This window comes from Acipenser ruthenus, chromosome 51 (genome assembly GCF_902713425.1).
Source record: "Acipenser ruthenus chromosome 51, fAciRut3.2 maternal haplotype, whole genome shotgun sequence".
NCBI lineage: Eukaryota > Metazoa > Chordata > Actinopteri > Acipenseriformes > Acipenseridae > Acipenser > Acipenser ruthenus.
Genome location: NC_081239.1, coordinates 3,590,348 through 3,610,549, shown reverse-complemented (window position 1 = coordinate 3,610,549; position 20,202 = coordinate 3,590,348). Strand labels below are relative to the sequence as shown.

The window sequence follows — 20,202 nt, the reverse complement described above, 5'->3', positions numbered from 1 at the left end:
CTATTAAAATTGAAGTTTCTCACCTACTCTGCCACGCAATAGCTAAAATCAAAGCAATATCTGATGTTATATAGAACAACAACAACAACTTTGACTTATATAGTGCCTTATTATGTGCAGACTTGCACATCTCAAGGTTCTTTACACAATTGAAAAAATACAATATCAAGGGGTTGCCTGCGTGGCTGATCCAGTTAAAGCGCTGGAGGATCTAAGGGTACAAATCGGCTGATAAGGACAAAGTAATTCAGTAAGATAAGCAGGACCAGAACCACTGAGTGAGCGAGAAGTCAGGAGTAGTGTGAAAGAGATTCCATACTTGATGGGAAGCCAGTGATGTCTAATCAGAACTGGTGTAATCTGGCTGTACTTTTCTGTACCAGTCAGGATTCTGGCAGCTGTGTTCTGAACTATTTGTAATCTGTCAATTGCTTTAGATGGAAGGCCTGCAAATAGGGGGTTACAATAGTCAAGACTAGAGGTTACAAATGCATGGATCAAAATCTCAGCACCAGTGAAAGAGAAAATATCAAACTTTGGCAATCTTCCGTAAAAGAGGATTCGACAACTGAAGAAATATGTGCCTCAAAAGATATTGTGGCATTTAAGTGTACCCCAACGCTCTTTATAGAAGCTGAAGGCTGCAGTAGATAATTACCATAACTAAACTGTCATCAAAAGAGATGTTAGTATTGCATTTCAGATATAGCTGTGTCATCTGTATATGAATGAACACTATGTATACAGATGATCCCACTCTATGGAAGACACTGGTTCTGATTTGATTTGAATATCTTGGACATTCAGCTTCACCATCATTAACCTGTCTTCATATTATCTTTTCATAGCTCTGTTCTCCAGGGTGACTCTGACAGCATCTCCAGGAGCCACAGTGAAGGAAGGAGAGGCTCTTAACCTGACCTGTGAGGCAGCAGTGAACAAACCCCCCCGCCCTCAACTCCACTACACCATTGTGAGAGACGGGGAGCCTGTGACTAACAGCACTGACTCTGCACTGTACAGCATAGCCAGCACTGAGAAGAGCCACACTGGGAGCTACACGTGTGCTGTGGAGTCACAGGGAGTGAAGAAGAGCAGCCAGGAGCTACACATTGAAGTGCAAAGTAAGAACAACCTCTACATATACCCTTATATAACTGTAGTAAAAATAAACTAGCCTAACTAGACTACACTAAAGATCAGCAAGTATATCGACTCTTCACCCACTGAATGAAGAAACAGTTGTCAAGCTCTTGAACCCTTCTTAACATTTATGCTTCATAGATGTGTCCAGTATTCCTCATGATTGTGAATGACACTCACTCACTCACCCCTCTTTTCCTCTTAGAGTCCTGGTTGTGGATCATTGCTGCTCTCAGTGTCTCGCTGGGTTTGATTATTTTTATTCCCATCACACTATTGCTGTTCTACCGATACAAGACCAAAGGTGAGACTCACACTCTGAATTTACTAGTTAATGGCTCATTGAACACCACATTTCAGACATTCAGAAAGACTTTATTCAAAACTTCTGTCAAAGACTTAATAGTGATAAGTTTAGAAATACTAAAACAATCTTAATCAATTCAACAAAAAGCACTGTGTCTGGTTCTTTTCATTGAATATCTTGAGAGAGGCTTCTATTAGAAACCTTTGTCATTGAATTTATTCAATTTATTTCAGTGTTTATTCTGTAATAATACTGAATGAGACAAACAGACCTCGCAGCATTCTTGCAGAATGGGCTGAAATTACTCAGCTTCGGCTCCATTACAAAGTTCTCCAGCATTTTAAAGTTTCAGAGAACGTGTTACTGCAGCCAGAGCTTATTAAATCAAGCCAATTGAATTGTTTCACCATGTCCGTTTCCTTGTGTATATTAACATAGACATTTCAACTGGTTTGTGTCATCAATAGATTACATTTCCATAATGTAATTTCCATCAACTATTCTCACATTATGATTAGAAATATGCACCCCCCCCCCACTTTAAATAAAAAAAAAACACTAATGATGCAACCGAACCATGAACATGTGTAAAAAAAAAAAAAGACATCTTTCAGGAATGTGCAGGAATAAGTGTCAATGAAAAAATGCATTTGTACTGAATCAATCAATCAATTTATTTTTATATAGTGCCTTTCATGGCAAGCCATCCCAAAGTGCTTTACAAAACAAGCAATAATTAAAACATTAATTACAATAATTAAAATGAGTGGTGCAATCAGCACCCTAATTTAGTATTTGATTATCGTATAGGCATTTATCAATGATAATCGATGCATTGACATTTTGTTTTTCAAAATAATGAACAAACTTTTTTTTTTTTTTATTTACCAGAAGACCAATAAGTAAAAACACTGTTGTGCAGAATAGTTAAAGAAAAAGGCACAAAATGTAAGATCTTAAATGTAATACGAAGCTTGACGGGCAGCCAATGCAAATTTTCCAAAACAGGTGTAATATGCTGAGTCCTTTTTGTAACAGTCAGTATTCGTGCAGCTGCATTTTGGACCAGTTGTGGAACTTCAATTTAACTTCCCTTAAGTGTCATAATAAACATATAAAGTTAAGACTTGCATTAGTTTATAGTGCAGCTAGAATGACATTGCAGTGCAGTCAAACTCAAACTGCTTTAAAAACTGTACACTCTGCTAATACATTCTGCTAATACACTCTGCTAATACACTCTGTTAATACACTCTGCTAAGTCCCTAAGCACTGCTGTACCACAGCAGTGCATTTACCACATGGATAGATCAAATTACACAGACCAAAACCAACCCCAGTAAAAAAATCATACCTTTACAACATGTTTCCTTTATTTCCAGGTTTTCTGTTCATTGCTGCTAAATCAAGGTAAGAATATAGAGCTTAATATCAGTTACAAGCGGCTGCAATGGCTGATAGAATATGTGCTGGCATGACTCTTGTAGCTCTGGGCATGTTGTGACTGCTGTGCTGCAGGTACTCATCATGCTGTGCCATTGAGATCTCACTCTGCATACACATGGTGATGCAGTGTGTTTGAAACCTGGAAGGCTCCATAGAAAACACATTGACAAGATTTAGTTTCTTCCCTGAAAGCTGTGTGAAACTCTGACCAAACCAGCTTGTTTCATCTCATTTAGAGCCTTTGCCATGAATTCAGGTGATTTTAAGCCCTGAATCAGATTATTGAATGAGTTCAGCCATCTCGCTTCATCTAGTGAACATCTGTCTTTCACATTCAGAGAGTGGTCGGGACCAGTCTGCATTATACTGCTATTTAGAGATGAACTATAGTCGTACTACAACATTATTTACAAATAGGATTCTGGGAAGGAGACACAACCTGCACTTAGTCATGGCAATGAGCAAGATCTCATTGAGTGGCTGTACAAACTGAAAACAAGAGGGGCGACCAAGCTAGAAAACAAGAGCCCCCTGAAACAATTCCAGCTGATACTGTCCTTTAGTGTGTAGGCCAGTGGACAGGTGGACATTATTATTTTAAACTATTTTTAAAATATTGCACCATAGAGATTGAGGTTCATAAGAATGTAATTTATTTTCATAAGGCCCCTGATGGACCATATAAAAGATCAGCCAATTATCAGCCAAATATACTACGAAAGTGTTCGGAAACTAGTTCTACTGTATTAGTTTCCATGAGAAGCAGAATCAAACCATTTTGAATTGGGAATCAGTCAGTCCCAGTTAGGATAACAGGCTGTCAGATACTGGATTGCTCTGGATCTCAGAGAGTGTGCCTATGTGCTCTTAGACTGCAGGTAGAATCAGTTGCAGGCAGCCCCAGTTTGATGTTGGAACAAGATGAGATTCAGTTTTATGGTCTGGTTTCATGGTGCACATAGAAACAAAGAAACAGTAATGAGTTTTCTATCCTGTCTGGTACGTTGATCCCCTCTCTCTTATAGGCGCCCTGCAGATCAGACTCCTGCACAGCCCTCGAGGGGAACTGAGCTCTCCGGACTTGGACAGGAGCCTGGTGAGTTACTGAGTTACTGTTCACAGAGCTTTAACTCACCAAGAATAAAATAGTTTGACAGTTTTTGATGAAGCCATTGGCAGTCTACTACAGTATTTTGATGAATAGCAAAATATATTCACTTAATAAACAGACTTGAAAAAAACTTTATTTAATAGGGATCATAGTTTAAGATGTAAAATAATCTAATTATAAATAATCTTGCCTAGAATATAGTGTTTTCATTGATATTGGTGAACAAAAATGATAAGCCTTTTGTAAACTTTCTGTTAATAGCTTAAAATACTATTACAAATCTGAATTGCAATGCATATGTGGTAAGATATACTGGAGTTATTTTGTTATCTCTAACCATACTCTTTCTTAAGAAGGTACAGTAGGATAATTCCAATACTTAATAGTATGAACTATAAACTATAACAAAACTTAAAATAATGGAATTTATTTAGCCCAGAAACAGTACATGAAATGGTTACTGTTTCAGACTTCACAATTAGTTAATGTTGAAAAGATGCATTCCTAATGCATGCAGATGCAGACAGTGATTGTGTATATACTGCCCTGGGCAGTGTGCTTGCAGAAAGGACCTGTTCTTGTTATGATGCTGGATGCAGATGCAGACAGTGATGGTGTATATACTGCCCTGGGCAGTGTGCTTGCAGAAAGGACCTGTTCTTGTTCTGATGCTGGATGCAGATGCAGACAGTGATGGTGTATATACTGCCCTGGGCAGTGTGCTTGCAGAAAGGACCTGTTCTTGTTATGATGCTGGATGCAGATGCAGACAGTGATGGTGTATATACTGCCCTGGGCAGTGTGCTTACAGAAAGGACCTGTTCTTGTTCTGATGCTGGATGCAGATGCAGACAGTGATGGTGTATATACTGCCCTGGGCAGTGTGCTTGCAGAAAGGACCTGTTCTTGCTCAGATGCAGATGCAGATGCAGACAGTGATGGTGTATATACTGCCCTGGGCAGTGTGCTTGCAGAAAGGACCTGTTCTTGTTCAGATGCAGATGCAGATGCAGACAGCGATTCTGTATATGCTGCCCTGGGCAGTGTGCTTTCAGAAAGGACCTGTTCTTGTTCTGATGCAGACGCAGATGCAGACAGTGATGGTGTATATACTGCCCTGGGCAGTGTGCTTGCAGAAAGGACCTGTTCTTGCTCAGATGCAGATGCAGATGCAGACAGTGATGGTGTATATACTGCCCTGGGCAGTGTGCTTGCAGAAAGGACCTGTTCTTGTTCTGATGCAGATGCAGATGCAGACAGTGATGGTGTATATACTGCCCTGGGCAGTGTGCTTGCAGAAAGGACCTGTTCTTGTTCTGATGCAGATGCAGATGCAGACAGTGATGGTGTATATGCTGCCTTGGGCAGTGTGCTTGCAGAAAGGACCTGTTCTTGTTCTGATGCAGATGCAGACAGTGATTCTGTATATACTGCCCTGGGCAGTGTGCTTGCAGAAAGGACCTGTTCTTGTTCTGATGCTGGATGCAGATGCAGACAGTGATGGTGTATATGCTGCCCTGGGCAGTGTGCTTGCAGAAAGGACCTGTTCTTGTTCTGATGCTGGATGCAGATGCAGATGCAGACAGTGATGGTGTATATACTGCCCTGGGCAGTGTGCTTGTAGAAAGGACCTGTTCTTGTTCTGATGCTGGAAGCAGATGCAGACAGTGATTCTGTATATGCTGCCCTCGGCAGTGTGCTTGCAGAAAGGACCTGTTCTTGTTCTGATGCTGGAAGCAGATGCAGACAGTGATGGTGTATATACTGCCCTGGGCAGCGTGCTTGCAGAAAGGACCTGTTCTTATTCTGATGTTGGATGCAGATACAGACAGTGATGGTGTATATACTGCCCTGGGCAGTGTGCTTGCAGAAAGGACTTGTTCTCGTTCTGATGCTGGTTCTTTCCGTCCACTGTATTTCCAGGTAACTCCACAACATTCAACATAGAGAGTGTATACGCAGAAGTGAAGCCAAATCAACAGAACAAAGGTCAGGGCGTCTGGAACTCCTCTCCCTCCCATCCCACTTGACACCTTCTGTCCCTGGCACACCATTGGGATCCTCAATACATCTTCCTGATAGTGACCTTGTATTCAAGTGTAGTCATGAAAATCTCGCAGTTAATTTTACTGGATAAGGATTCGTTTATATCTGTATATATATATATATATATATATATATATATATATATATATATATATATATATAAATAAATGATTTCCATTACACGAAAGTAGATGTTAAAACTTCATGCTGATTTGAACTCGGCTCTCGCCAAGATAAGCACCAACTAAGACGTAGCTTTACAGTAAACTAATGTGATCCATATGTGTCTCCATCCATTTACGTTTCCTTCCATATGATGATGTAGATATCCTTCTGTCTGGTGTTAATGGCTGAAGTGTAATGCTGGCTCCAGGGATCAGCTTATTTTGCCTCCCTTGCGCATCAGCACACACAACAGCTGCGATGCTGGCTCCGGGGATCAACCACAGTGTGGCCTCCCCAGCGCATCAGCATGACAACCGTCTGGATTGAGCTAAGTAGGGTACATCTCTGGGGTCTTCAGGTGGGCACCTTCCACCCTCAGTGTTTTGTCGACTAGCCCACGACACCTCAAGAGGGCTCGACGGTGATTCTGGCGTCCCAGCATCCCCCCCCCTCTGTCCCCCACTCAACTCAGCCCAGCTTACTTACCTGTACATCAACGTATCTTTCTTTCTATTGTGCTTGAGATCCCCAGCCAGAATCTTTCTGTCTCAACCACAGCCAGTTGCTGCTCCTCTCTGCTGCTTCAGATAAGTTCTTCACTGTGCGATGCAACTCTTGGCCACTGAATCCGACGTCTCTGAGAAACCGGGTTGCAGAGTGTGCCACAAATCCTCGACAACCCACTTCCACTGGGTAAACCCGGACTCTCCATCTTCGCTGTTCCGCTTCAGTGGCTAGTTGAGCATACCGCAGTTTCTTCCTCTCATACGCCTCATCTACAGCATCCTCCCATAGCATTGTTAACTCTACCAGGTGAACAAGGCGTGCTGATCCAGACCACAAGACAATATCTGGTCGAAGGTTAGTGGTGGCAATCTCAGGTGGAAAAATAAGCCGTTGACCAACATCTGCCAAAATTAGCAGCTTCCAGTTGTCCCGGGTGAGGATTGGTTTTAACACCTTTTCTTGGTGGTTGCTCTCCTGGGCGGAGGAATGTTGTCTTTTGTGTGTAATGTTTTGATAAAACAGGTGGCAACTTATTGGTCACGTCACGCTTGTCTTCCAATGCTAAGGCCAAACATCGCAGCACCTGGTCATGGCGCCAAGTAAACCGTCCTTGACTAAGAGCCACCTTACATCCTGTCAAAATGTTCCTTAATGTTGCAGGTGATGAACACAAAGGACATGAGGGATCCTCTCCTACCCAGAGGTTTAGGTTTTGTGGTGATGGGAGAACATCATATGTTGACCTGATGAGGAAACTGATCCTGCTCTGTTCCATTGACCATAGGTCTTGCCAGCCAATCTTTCGTTGTTCCACAGTCTCCCATCTCATCCATTCTCCCTGCTTGGCCTGGGAAATGGCCTTTATACACCTCATCCTCTCCTCCTGCTTTTGCACCTCGTTGACTACCAGCTTCCTCCTTTGAGCTGTGGCTGCCTTGTGCCATGTAGAAGGAGCTGAACTGAGACCAAGACCCCCTCTTCCATGCTGAACTTGCCCCATGATATCACCAATTCGAAGGGCAGCCTTTGCATCTTCCACAGCTTTCTTTGCCGCCCACTTTCTTCCAGTTTTCAACACAGGTGCTGCCTCCCTTACGCATTTGTCGCGTGACTCTACTAATGTCATTTCCAGTCTGACCTTGGTGCACTTAAACTCCTCGGTTAGAGCGGAGACTGGTAGCTGCAGTATTCCTTTACCATAAAGTCCCACTCTGCTGAGGCAGCGTGGAACTCCCAACCATTTCCTGATGTATGAACTGATTAAAGCTTCCAGCTTCTCTACTGTTGTCAAAGAAACCTCATACACAGTCAGTGGCCACAGCAACCTCGGCAGTAGACCAAACTGAAAGCACCAGAGTTTTAGTTTGCCTGGTAGAGCGCAGCTGTCTATGCTCTTCAACCCTTCCACTGCTTGTTGTCTAACTTCTCCCACACGAACTGTGTCCTTTAGATCCCCATCGTACCATCTCCCAAGACTCTTCACTGGCTTCTCAGACACTGTTGGTATTGCCTCACCATTAATGAAGAATGTTTTATCTACTACTTTGCCTTTAATTATAGAGATGCTCCTTGATTTAGTGGGCTTGAATTGCATTCGTGCCCATTCAAAGTTATTGGTTAATTTGCCCAATAACCGATTAGTGCAGGCTACTGTTGTAGTCTTGGTTGTCATGTCATCCATGTATGCTCGAATTGGTGGTAGTCGCATTCCAGAAGCCAAGCGCTCTCCTCCTACTACCCATTTTGATGCCCTAATGATTACTTCCATTGCCATGGTAAAAGCCAGTGGAGAAATGGTGCATCCTGCCATTATTCCAACCTCTAGGCATTGCCATGTAGTGCTGAATTCTGAAGTTGAAAAACTAAATTGCAAATCTCCAAAGTAGGTTTTCACTAAATTTGTTATTGTCATCGGTACACTGAAAAAATCAAATTCTGCCCAAAGAAGTTCATGTGGCACTGAATCATATGCATTAGCCAAAACCAGGAATGTCACATGGAGCTCCTTCCTCTCCTTTTTAGCTGATTGAATTTGTTGCCAGATCACATTGATGTGTTCTAAGCATCCGGGGAAACCTGGAATGTAGTATAATATAGTGCTGGCTTTCTCTTAACTATAACAAAAATAACGAGTCAGCACAGCAATTGAATCAGTTTGGATTTTTTTTTTTTTAAATGCACAATTACATAGGCATCAACACATGAAAAGAATACAAAAGAATATATATATATATATATATATATATATATATATATATATATATATAGCCAATAAAATTATAACATGAATGTAGTCCTTTTAGTGGTACCACTTTAGCAACACATGTGCCTTAAAAACAGTAAAAGTCTTTGAATTAGCACTCATCTGATCCTTAAAGCGATGTCCAGTGTGAAGTCTTGATCGCGATTCCACATAGTCCTTCAACCGAAAATAAAATATTGAGAACTAAAATATTCCTATATCATGCACTATAAAATAATAATAATATAATGTATTATTTTATAGGGGGTTACATAGGCATCTGTCAAACTTACATTTTGTGTATTCTGTACACATCCAGTGTAGGGCAAAGTGATTCTTTTCATGTTACTAATGGTGCAGCTTTGTATTTACAGCTGTGCATGTCACTGACACCCCCTCAACATCCAGTGGTGATGAAATCCTTTACTCTGTGATTGACTTAAAGAACGCAAAGCCAGGTATTTCTGTATTGTGCCTCCTCTCTTTCAAGGTTCATACTATAATACAAAGCCAGGTATTTCTGTAGTGTGTCTCCTCTCTTTCAAGGTTCATACTATAATACAAAGCCAGGTATTTCTGTATTGTGCCTCCTCTCTTTCAAGGTTCATACTATAATACAAAGCCAGGTATTTCTGTGTCTCCTCTCTTTCAAGGTTCATACTATAATACAAAGCCAGGTATTTCTGTATTGTGCCTCCTCTCTTTCAAGGTTCATACTATAATACAAAGCCAGGTATTTCTGTATTGTGCCTCCTCTCTTTCAAGGTTCATATTATAATGGGATATTTTATTAGCGGGTCAGAACAATAAAACATGTATGGGATGCCATGTTTCCAGTGCTTACCATAGTAATTTCATAATGAGCATTCCACCTCCTGAAGAAATTCTCTTTGCCATTGAATTTAACCTGTATACTATTGCTTTTCACATTGAATAAAGAGACACTGTGTGATTCAGTATGTGATACTAATCTTTATCACAGCGTACAGTCGGTTGTTTCTATCTATGCTCTGAAAACTTCCATTTTCCTCTGTGTGATTCATGAGAGATTTGGACATTAGTGGCCTTATGGATACTGCTTTACTTCAATAGTTTGGAGGGGCTTTTGTGTGCCACACTACAATGTAAACCTAGGATCTAAAGTGACCGGCATTTCCTTTAATTATTCTATTTATCTTTTCAGCTAAACCCCGACCAAAACGTGACTGTGGCGTCCTGTACTCTGCTGTCCTTGTCAAGACACCAGAAGGTAAGAATGACAGAAAATCATCTCTGCGCCACCAGCGGAGATACAGAGAAAAACGAAGACACCCCAAGAAACGTTTTATTCATGTTTCAGTTAGAGGATCTCAAGCCTGTTTGATAGGGGAACCCCATTTTAAAATCTGTTTTAAACTGGGGCCCCCAACTAAAAACTGACTAAGGGGAAAATCACTAAAAAGAAAGTATCCATTTTGTATTACACTGTTTTCATTTTTACATTTTCCAAGTTCTCAGAATCATGAGAATCCGTTGTCCGTGTTACATCTTCAGTTTCAGAAACAGCAATGTTAAATCCTAATTGCTTATAAATAGGTGCACAGCAAAGGAGTTTTATAGATTCCTAAAGCCAGTGGAACACGAGGCAAGCTTCAGCCAAACATTTCTGGCAACTTCTGAAGCAGCTAGTTGATACAGTAGCAACATGTTTACCAAACTTAACATCACTTTCATAGTGTTGATTCACCTCTGTTAGTAGTTGCTGAAAGTTGCCTTGTGTTTCGTGGACTTTACACAGCAGCTTGGTATGGGTAGAACTTCCAGAGTTATCTAACTAATGTATTCTTCATGCTTAGGTTAAATGTTGTGTTTCAGTCCCATTATGGTGACTTAAGTGTATGGTCACAGTAGAGCACTCAGAAACATGTCTAATGTCTAGTTCATGTGGTACCCCAGAGTGTAACCATTAACCATCAAAAATAAATACAACACATGTGGTGTTTTTCACAGACACCAGAGGCAGAGTGTTGCATGCTGACAGGTTAGCGATACCAGATGAACTTGGGGATTAGACATGTTTCTGAGAGCTCCACTCTGGCCTTCCCGGTGCCTTAAACATCACCAAGATGTAATGAATGAAAAATACAACCATGTGAAGTGAATCTGAAATAATAATGCATCAGATAAGGAAACTCCAGTATTTCATACTTATACAACATGTTTTTCTGAAGCACACTACTGAAAAAAGATCCGGAAACAAATGTATTTTAACTTGGAGTAGTCAAATCAAGACTGTTAAAAACTTTATATCCATGTGACAATATACCAAATGAATGATTGAATCCCCTTCTCACACTCAATAATCCAGAGTGAATCCCTACCTGTATTTATTCCCCCAGATAACCCCAGTGCTACAGACAACAATGACGTCCTTTTATTATTATTATTATTTATTTCTTAGCAGACGCCCTTATCCAGGGCGACTTACAGTTCTTACAAGATATCACGTTTTTTTTTTTAATTTTAATTTTACATACAGTTATCCATTTATACAGTTGGGTTTTTAATGGAGCAATCTAGGTAAAGTACCTTGCTCAAGGGTACAGCAGCAGTGTCCCCAACCAGGGATTGAACCCACAACCCTCCGGTCAAGAGTCCAGAGCCCTAACCACTACTCCACACTGCTGCCTCTTTATTCAGAGTTTGACATGAAGAATGTGAACAAGAAGAAGAAGGGTATAAAACCTCTCTCTCCTCCCTCAACCCTCTATATTGGACAGGCTTCCTAATGCCACTCCACACAGTGTTACTATAAGGAATAATATCAACTGTTTCGAATGTAGAATGAACGCTGTACCCTTTACACTCCCTTCCAGCCAGTACTGGAACACATTGGGGGGGGGGGGGGGGGGGGATTTGTTTTTCCCCTACTCTGACACCTCTATCTCTAAAGTTAGTACAGTTATGACATTGAATAAACATTGCTGGACCAAACTAAGGAGGCTGCAAGTGAAAAGAAGAGTCTTCAAGTATTGAGAAATTTATCTGCTGAGAAGAGTGACAAAATAATGTCCCCTAGCCTTGTACATACTGTATAACTTGTCATCTAGAAGCTGTGTACAAAATGTCAATAAAGATATCTCCCAGTCATTCACCCCTATCCACTAGAGCCTACCTCCCTCCCAGTCATTCACCCCTATCCACTAGAGCCTACCTCCCTCCCAGTCATTCACCCCATCCACTAGAGCCTACCTCCCTCCCAGTCATTCACCCCTATCCACTAGAGCCATAATCCCTCCCTCCCAGTCATTCACCCCTATCCACTACAGCCTACCTCCCTCCCATTCATTCACCCCATCCACTAGAGCCTACCTCCCTCCCAGTCATTCACCCCTATCCACTAGAGCCACAATCCCTCCCTCCCAGTCATTCACCCCTATCCACTAGAGCCACAATCCCTCCCTCCCAGTCATTCACCCCTACCCACTAAAGCCTACCTCCCTCTCTCCCTCCCATACAGCTCTCTTCTCAGCTTGTTTCAGTGTGTGAAGAGCTGACTATTTTCTCTCCTCTCTCTGACCCACATCAGTAAAGGAAGAGGGTCCCCAAGGATGAAAGCCAGCCTGAATCCAGAGACACTGAGAAGGAGTGCATGTCAGAGATCACAGTCCCTCCTGAATTTAGAGAACATCCCTGGGATTCAGGTCTGTTCCTGGCTATTGAATTGGTTTGGTGATTTTAGGACATAATTACTGGGCCATTCTACAGATAAGAAAAACATTGTGCTTTTACTCTACAGACAATGTTTGTTCCAATGTAACAAGATATAAAAACAACCTGTGTACCTTAGAGATCTTAACAATTGTGATTTTTTTAGGCTTCCAAGCCGTATATTTTTACCACAATATAAAGCATGCTTGTATTGTTTCTATTAAAAAACACATTCTTTAATTCTTAGTTTAAACTGCTGCATAATAAAGTGAATGGACACAAATGTGTGTGTGGAGTTTTTGCTTCCCATACGGAAAGGAAATATATGTTTATTATATAAAATATATATGTGAAAATATTTTTATATATGAATAATACATTTTTGAACTTGCAACATATTTTCAACATATAAAAAATACATGGCTCACTGATTTAAAAAATATATTTTTCTTTTATTTTCAAATAAAGTTTTTTCATAATGTATTTTGCATATATTAGAAATATATGTTCTGAGAAAATCTTAAATATATTTTGCCATATATTGTTAAAAATACATTTCTCATATAACTTGCAATGTTTTCTAAACTGGCATAAATCATATTTTAAATCCATTGTGGATGCTTTTTAAATTAAATACTAAAATATTCTGCCACAAATACGAGTGCAACTAATATGCAAAAAAATGTTAAAACAATACTTCATAACATGCATTTCTACTTTTGAGTGTTTTGATAAGGTGTTAAAACCTTTGTTATTCTAAGTTTTCTCCTAGCACTGAAAACTCTATTTTTTAGATACTTGGGATGCAAGCAATATGATACAACGGTATTGAATATTGCACATTTTTGACAAAAACATAACACTGCGAAAAACTGATAACCAAGGTTAACACTTTATTTTTTATTTTTTGCTAAACAAATCCTTTCCATATCATATTAGGTATCATTTGACTATTTTTCATTTTCAGTTGTCATTATGTTCACCAATAGGTGCTAGTTTCTAAACAGGTAAAGCAAGAAGCAAGAATACATAGCTTTACAAGCATACATTCTACATGTAATTTATACATTCTACATGTATCAAACGTATTTACAAATGTATACTTTATATAATTCATAAATGTTCTACAGCAGGTTTTATAGACACCTTTCAATCCGCAACTGGGTGAAGACCTGGGAACCCCCTTAGTGCCTGTGACAGGCTGGCTGCAGGGAAGAAATCAGACCAGAAAGAGAAACACACAGACAGACGGTGGTGATGAGTAGCTGAGTGCAAATGGTAGCACTCAGCGTTTATTAACAAAATAAAAGGTTTAAACAGAACACAAAAACAGGACACGGCACTTCACGCCAAAATAAAGAGACAAACAAAACGGACTATACAGTAAACAGACAGTGCACGGACAGACACACAAACAAACACGGTGAGTTTTAAATAAACAAGTATCGTGCTGGTCCTACCAGCACGTAATAGCAATTGATATTTAAACTGACTTTTAGATTTATTTCTCCTTCTCTCTCACCCATTCTCCACTCTCGAACACCCAACCCCGAGTGAAAGAAATGTGCATCTATATATACTGTTGTGCTGGGATTCAATTACTAATTAATTATTCACTTGAATCCCAGCACGTGAATTAATTCTGTGCAACCCCGTGCTCACATATTACATTTAACCAGCACGTGAAGTGATTTGTGCCCTCCTCGTGCCTAAATACAAATCTACATTTTTAAATCACACGTGAAACACAGACCCGTTTATATCCCGTGTACCAATGACTATACACCAACATTAACACACGCAACATACAACACAGAACACACAAAACACACACAGGGGCGGGCACTTCGTCACATATACCCCCCCCCCCCCCCTGTGCAAAGCACACATGGCCTCAATGGCCACCTCCCCCCTTAAAAATCCAGCAGTCCAGAACAAAGTCTCAGGCTGGGAAGGGAGGCTTCAGTGGGCCCATGGCTGGCCATGCTGTCAGCACCCCTGCCGGTAGTGGCACGGCTGACAGCCTGCTGGTCCACGCCTGCAGCGAAATTGCTGCGGGGGATGCTGGTCTCCTGACCTCTCCCCCTTTCTTCGTAGCCGGTAGCTCCCCTTGGTGGAGCTCTGACCACAGTACTTCCGGCAGCGCAAGTGCTGCAGTGGGAGCAGGTCTCCGGACCTCCCCCACGACCTCTGGCAGCGAAACTGCTGCAGTGGGAGCAGGTCTCCGGACCTCCCCCACGATCTCCGGCAGCGAAACTGCTGCAGTGGGAGCAGGTCTCCGGACCTCCCCCACGATCTCCGGCAGCGAAACTGCTGCAGTGGGAGCAGGTCTCCGGACCTCCCCCACGATCTCCGGCAGCGAAACTGCTGCAGTGGGAGCAGGTCTCCAGACCTCCCCCACGATCTCCGGCAGCGAAACTGCTGCAGTGGGAGCAGGCCTCCTGACCTCCCCCACCTTCTTCGTGGCCGGTAGCTCCCCTTGGTGGGGTTCCGGCCACAGTACTTCCTGCTGCGATGCGGAGCAACTGGCAGCCCCAGGCGATGCGGAGTGGCTGGCAACCCCAGGCGATGCGGAGCGGCTGGCAACCCCAGGCGATGCGGAGCGACAGGCAGCCCCAGGCGATGTGGAGCGACAGGCAGCCCCAGGCGATGCGGAGTGACAGGCAGCCCCAGGCGAAGCGTGGCAAGCATCCTTGGGCGAAGCGTGGCAGGCATCCTTGGGCGAAGCGTGGCAGGCATACTTGGGCGAAGCGAGGCAGGCATCCTTGGGCGAAGTGAGGCAGGCATCCTTGGGCGAAGCGAGGCAGGCATCCTTGGGCGAAGCGAGGCAGGCATCCTTGGGCGAAGCGAGGCAGGCATCCTTGGGCGAAGCGAGGCAGGCATCCTTGGGCGAAGCGAGGCAGGGAGTCAGGACAAGCTGGGGTGCGGGTGTTGGCCCTCTTCTCAACCTCTGCGGCCGGGCGGTTCTTCCCCGTGCTTCCCTCAGCAGCCTATGCAAGGGCTGCTGAGGACCGCCAGCATCTAGTCCTGGTCCTTCTGGTGAAGGGAGAGGCAGCTCCTGCTCCTCTCCCCCTGATGGTGATGGAGGCAGAGGCAGCTCCCGCTCCTCTCCTCGTGATGGTGGGGAAAGTGATACCAGCAGGCATTCATCCTCTGCTGGTGGAAAGGGAACCAGCAGGCATTCTCCCTCTGCTGGTGGACATGGGGACAGCAGGCATTCTTCCTCTGCTGGTAGACATGGGGACAGCAGGCATTCTTCCTCTGCTGGTAGACATGGGGACAGCAGGCATTCTTCCTCTGCTGGTAGACATGGGGACAGCAGGCATTCTTCCTCTGCTGGTAGACATGGGGACAGCAGGCATTCTTCCTCTGCTGGTACCCATGGGGACAGCAGGCATTCTTCCTCTGCTGGTGGAGGTGGAACCAGCAGGCATTCTCCCTCTGCTGGGAGCTTGGGTCCTAGGGCTATGGAAGCCCCGACTTCCCTCTCTTTGGGCTGTGGACGCACCGACTCCTCCCTTTTGGGCTGTGGACGCACCGACTCCTCCCTTTTGGGCTGTGGACGCACCGACTCCCCCCTCTTGGGCTGTGGACGTTCGGGCTCCCCCCACTCAGGCGTAGGACGTTCGGGCTCCTCCCACTCAGGCGTAGGACGTTCGGGCTCCTCCCACTCAGGCGTAGGACCCTCAGGCTCCTCCCACTTGGGCTGTGGACGCTCTGGCTCCTCCCACTCTAGGAAGGGGCAGCTGGCCATGAACCCTCCTGCTGGAGACCCTGCTACCTGGGCTGCTGTTACGTTTATAGCTGCCTCCAGGTAGTTGAGGACCAACTCCACACCTTCCTCCCAGGTGCTTAGGGTGTGTTCCCTCTCATAGGCCTCCCATCGCTCCCTGTCCATCAACCACAGGATCCGGATGGCTACTGGCATAGACTGGGCCTCCAGCCCAGCATTTTCCAGGATCCAGTCCAAAAAATGCGGTTCCTGCTCTGGCTTGAGTCCTGGAGGCGCTGTAGATCCCACGCAGGACACCACGTGTAACAAAGACGGCCGGAGTGGGTGGCGTCAGACCAGATGCAGGAAATAAAACAACAGAGAGGTGTGGTTTGGTGGAGCTGAGCGAATGCTTTCGCTGAGCATTTAATAAACAGAACAGAAAAATAAAAAGGTTGAACAAACAAACACAAAACAGGACACGGCACTTCACGCCAAAATAAAGAGACAAACAAAACGGACTATACAGTAAACAGACAGTGCACGGACAGACACACAAACAAACACGGTGAGTTTTAAATAAACAAGTATCGTGCTGGTCCTACCAGCACGTAATAGCAATTGATATTTAAACTGACTTTTAGATTTATTTCTCCTTCTCTCTCACCCGTTCTCCACTCTCGAACACCCAACCCTGAGTGAAAAAAATGTGCATCTATATATACTGTTGTGCTGGGATTCAATTACTAATTAATTATTCACTTGAATCCCAGCACGTGAATTAATTCTGTGCAACCCCGTGCTCACATATTACATTTAACCAGCATGTGAAGTGATTTGTGCCCTCCTCGGGCCTAAATACAAATCTACACTTTTTAAATCACACGTGAAACACAGACCTGTTTATATCCCATGTACCAATCTATACACCAACATTAACACACGCAACATACAACACAGAACACACAAAATACACACAGGGACGGGCACTTCGTCACAGTGCCTTAAATCATGTCAAGCAAATGTCCATTGTATAACTCAAAGAACATTGTAACCTACATGCTCTTTACCATACAGCTTTTCAGTCAGGACTACAAAATGAAAAGAAAAAAAACTGTTCACAGTGGTAAAGCTGTTCCTCACTAATGCTCTGACTGGTTAAGATTGCAACATCATCAACAAGCAGATACCAGCCTAATATTTTCTTGCAAAAGCCAATTTTTACACTGGAATACTGTAGAAACCAAGTCAAGCAAACCACTCATGAGTTTTCCAGACATTGTACTGAGTAACTGAGCTCCATTCCTGAAGGGCAGCAATGTCTGTTCTCAAGTCTGTTCCTAATTACGTAATTTATATTACTATTACACAATTGTTTTCTCAAGGTATTTTATACAGTGTTCCGTTCATTCAAGACAAAAACTGTCTATAAAATATTTGGGGGTTTAGATAGATTTTAATTCTCCAGCTTATTAAACAATTAAACCAATCAAAAAAAAAAAAAACTGACCTACCCGTTAATGGCCAAAACCAACTCAGAATTTAATGTTTTTACAAGTAGAAGAGAGTGGCATTTTATGAGAACTAAAAACGGTATTAACTACAGGTTTAGCGGATAAGTCAAAGTTTTGATTTACTCCCAGTAAAAGTATAAAATTCTGATGTTTTATTGTATCTGCCTTCTTTGGAATAAAATCTGTTTATTTGCAGCGCTCAACATTATTGGGCATTTCACAAACATAATTAAGGCTTTCTCTAGGAAGATGCACATGTACACATTTTCTTTGAATTGCATGGCTTTCTACAGCAACAAGGTGTCCAAATTTGGAAAGAATGCGTTTTATATGGCTCAGAGTTATGCGTGATACATCATCATTGCAGAAACTGTTTCGGATTACAGTCATGTACCTTCCAATTGCATAACATTTCTCTCCATTCCCAAGATTGACAACAGCAAATGTCTCTATTTTGAAAAAGTTCCCATCTCTGAGAGAAACTGTGAAACTATTCCTCTTTTTCAGTTTGCCATATTGTTCAGAGTGAATTATCTCACCATTCACAATTATTTTGTCGCACTGCTTAAAGTATAAACCAGGCGGTATGCAACTTTTCTTTAAACATCTTAAGCGATTGTTCCATCAGAAACTTACGACACATTTGCAGTGGAACCGCCTGAGTGCCTTTAACCATGTCAAGCAAATGTCCATTGTATGACTCATAAAGGAAAGCAGAGTGCGCCCATAATGGGCCCCAGTCCCGTACACTTTTCACAAGATGCAATGTACAGTGAACATTGTAACTCACATGCTCTGTACCATACAGCTTTTCAGTCAGGACTACAAAATGAATGAATACCCGTTCACAGTGGTATAGCTGTTCTTCACTAATGCTCTGACTGGTTAAGATTGCAATACCTTCAACAAGCAAACACCAGTGTAAGAAATATTTTTCTTGCAAAATTCCTTTTAACACTGGAACACTGTAGAAGACAAGCCAAGCAAACCATTCATGCGCTTTCCAAAACTTGTACTGAGTGACTGAGCGTGGTATGCGGGATATATTTGATGGTGGTTTAATAGGAAGGAGTCTGGAATCTATACGCTCTACCTGTGTACCAAGATAAAATGGGTATCTGTGGTACTTTGATTCCACCCACAACCTCATCATTTGTCTGGCAACACCCAGAAGTGCACAGTGCATGTAGTCAGGAATAAACCCATTGATAATGTCAAAGTTAGGGATACACATAAGAATACTAGGTCCTTTCACACCACATACAGTTTTCTTGAAAAGCATGCTCTGCTTGTTCTATGGTTTCAATACTGCTCCTCAGTACAAAATCTTTCTTGTAAGGGTATGCCCTAGTCATCCCTCTGCCTTTTGGTACATTTGTACCAGGATCTGTACAAAACCCACATCCATGTAGGCCATTGAACTGCATCATATTCTGCAAAAGTGGTCTGGCAACAGAGTCACAAATAGCTAAAGTGCACACAACTTTGGAATTGATCTTCTCTTGCGTTACTGCATTCTCCCAGTCAACCCCACTCTGCATTAAGTCCTGACATTCATTAACAAATGGCTGAAGATATAGATTCATATCTGGCTTTTTGCTACCAAACCAGAGAGAAGCCATAAGCACATGTTTCAATCTTTCCACTGGAGGAAGTTCATTCAGAACACATAATACAGGCCAAACACTATACTGGGAGGACTTAAAGACTGGAACGCCATCACAACTGAAATTCACTGATAAAGTGTTGGAAGGAGAACTGTTTAAAACTTTTTTATACAAAGTTCCATCCTGAATGTCACTGTAATTGCCGGTTGTTGATCTTTCTTTGTGAAAAGCCAAATGTTTCTGTACACTAATGTCATTTAGAAGTGCTTTTATTTGACTTTTGAGTGGCATATAGAAGAAAAATTGCCCTTTGCTTATGTTGTGACTAGCCACCCATTGTTCCCCACAAAAACTACAATTTCCAGAAGTAGCTTTGTTCCCTAGAAGCATTTCACATGTTTCGCAGATTAAATAAATATCTATTACCCCTTTACAGTCTGAAAAGTACTTTTCAAAATAGTACTTGGAAGCTGGTACTGTGCCATCACCACCAATGTGATTTAATAGTTTTAAAATGTCTTCCAGGGCTTCATTAGTGAGCTGATGTTTAGTTTTAAGAGCTAAAAGAAGGAGGTAGTTCTGGTCAGTGGACGATATTGCATTCGAAGATGTCTCAGCCTGCAGAGAAAATAAGAGGGGAATAAGAGTTATTTCTTGTAACTCCATTACAGGCTTTACATGACATAAAAATGTTGCAATATTAATACTTTAA

At 42.5% G+C, this 20,202-nt stretch overlaps 1 protein-coding gene across 1 annotated transcript in view; it reads left to right on the top strand.

Moving 5' to 3' along the window:
- Positions 1-12,938, top strand: part of LOC117398393 (Fc receptor-like protein 5) — a 47,101-nt gene extending 34,163 nt beyond the window's left edge. The window contains exons 8-15 of the mRNA XM_059015709.1: positions 849-1,124; positions 1,349-1,447; positions 2,833-2,860; positions 3,922-3,992; positions 5,931-5,996; positions 9,342-9,425; positions 10,151-10,216; positions 12,536-12,938. Of these exons, the coding sequence (XP_058871692.1) occupies positions 849-1,124; positions 1,349-1,447; positions 2,833-2,860; positions 3,922-3,992; positions 5,931-5,996; positions 9,342-9,425; positions 10,151-10,216; positions 12,536-12,561 (716 nt within the window). The 3' untranslated portion in view covers positions 12,562-12,938. The remainder of the gene's footprint in view (positions 1-848; positions 1,125-1,348; positions 1,448-2,832; positions 2,861-3,921; positions 3,993-5,930; positions 5,997-9,341; positions 9,426-10,150; positions 10,217-12,535) is intronic.
- Positions 12,939-20,202: the final 7,264 nt, after the last annotated feature.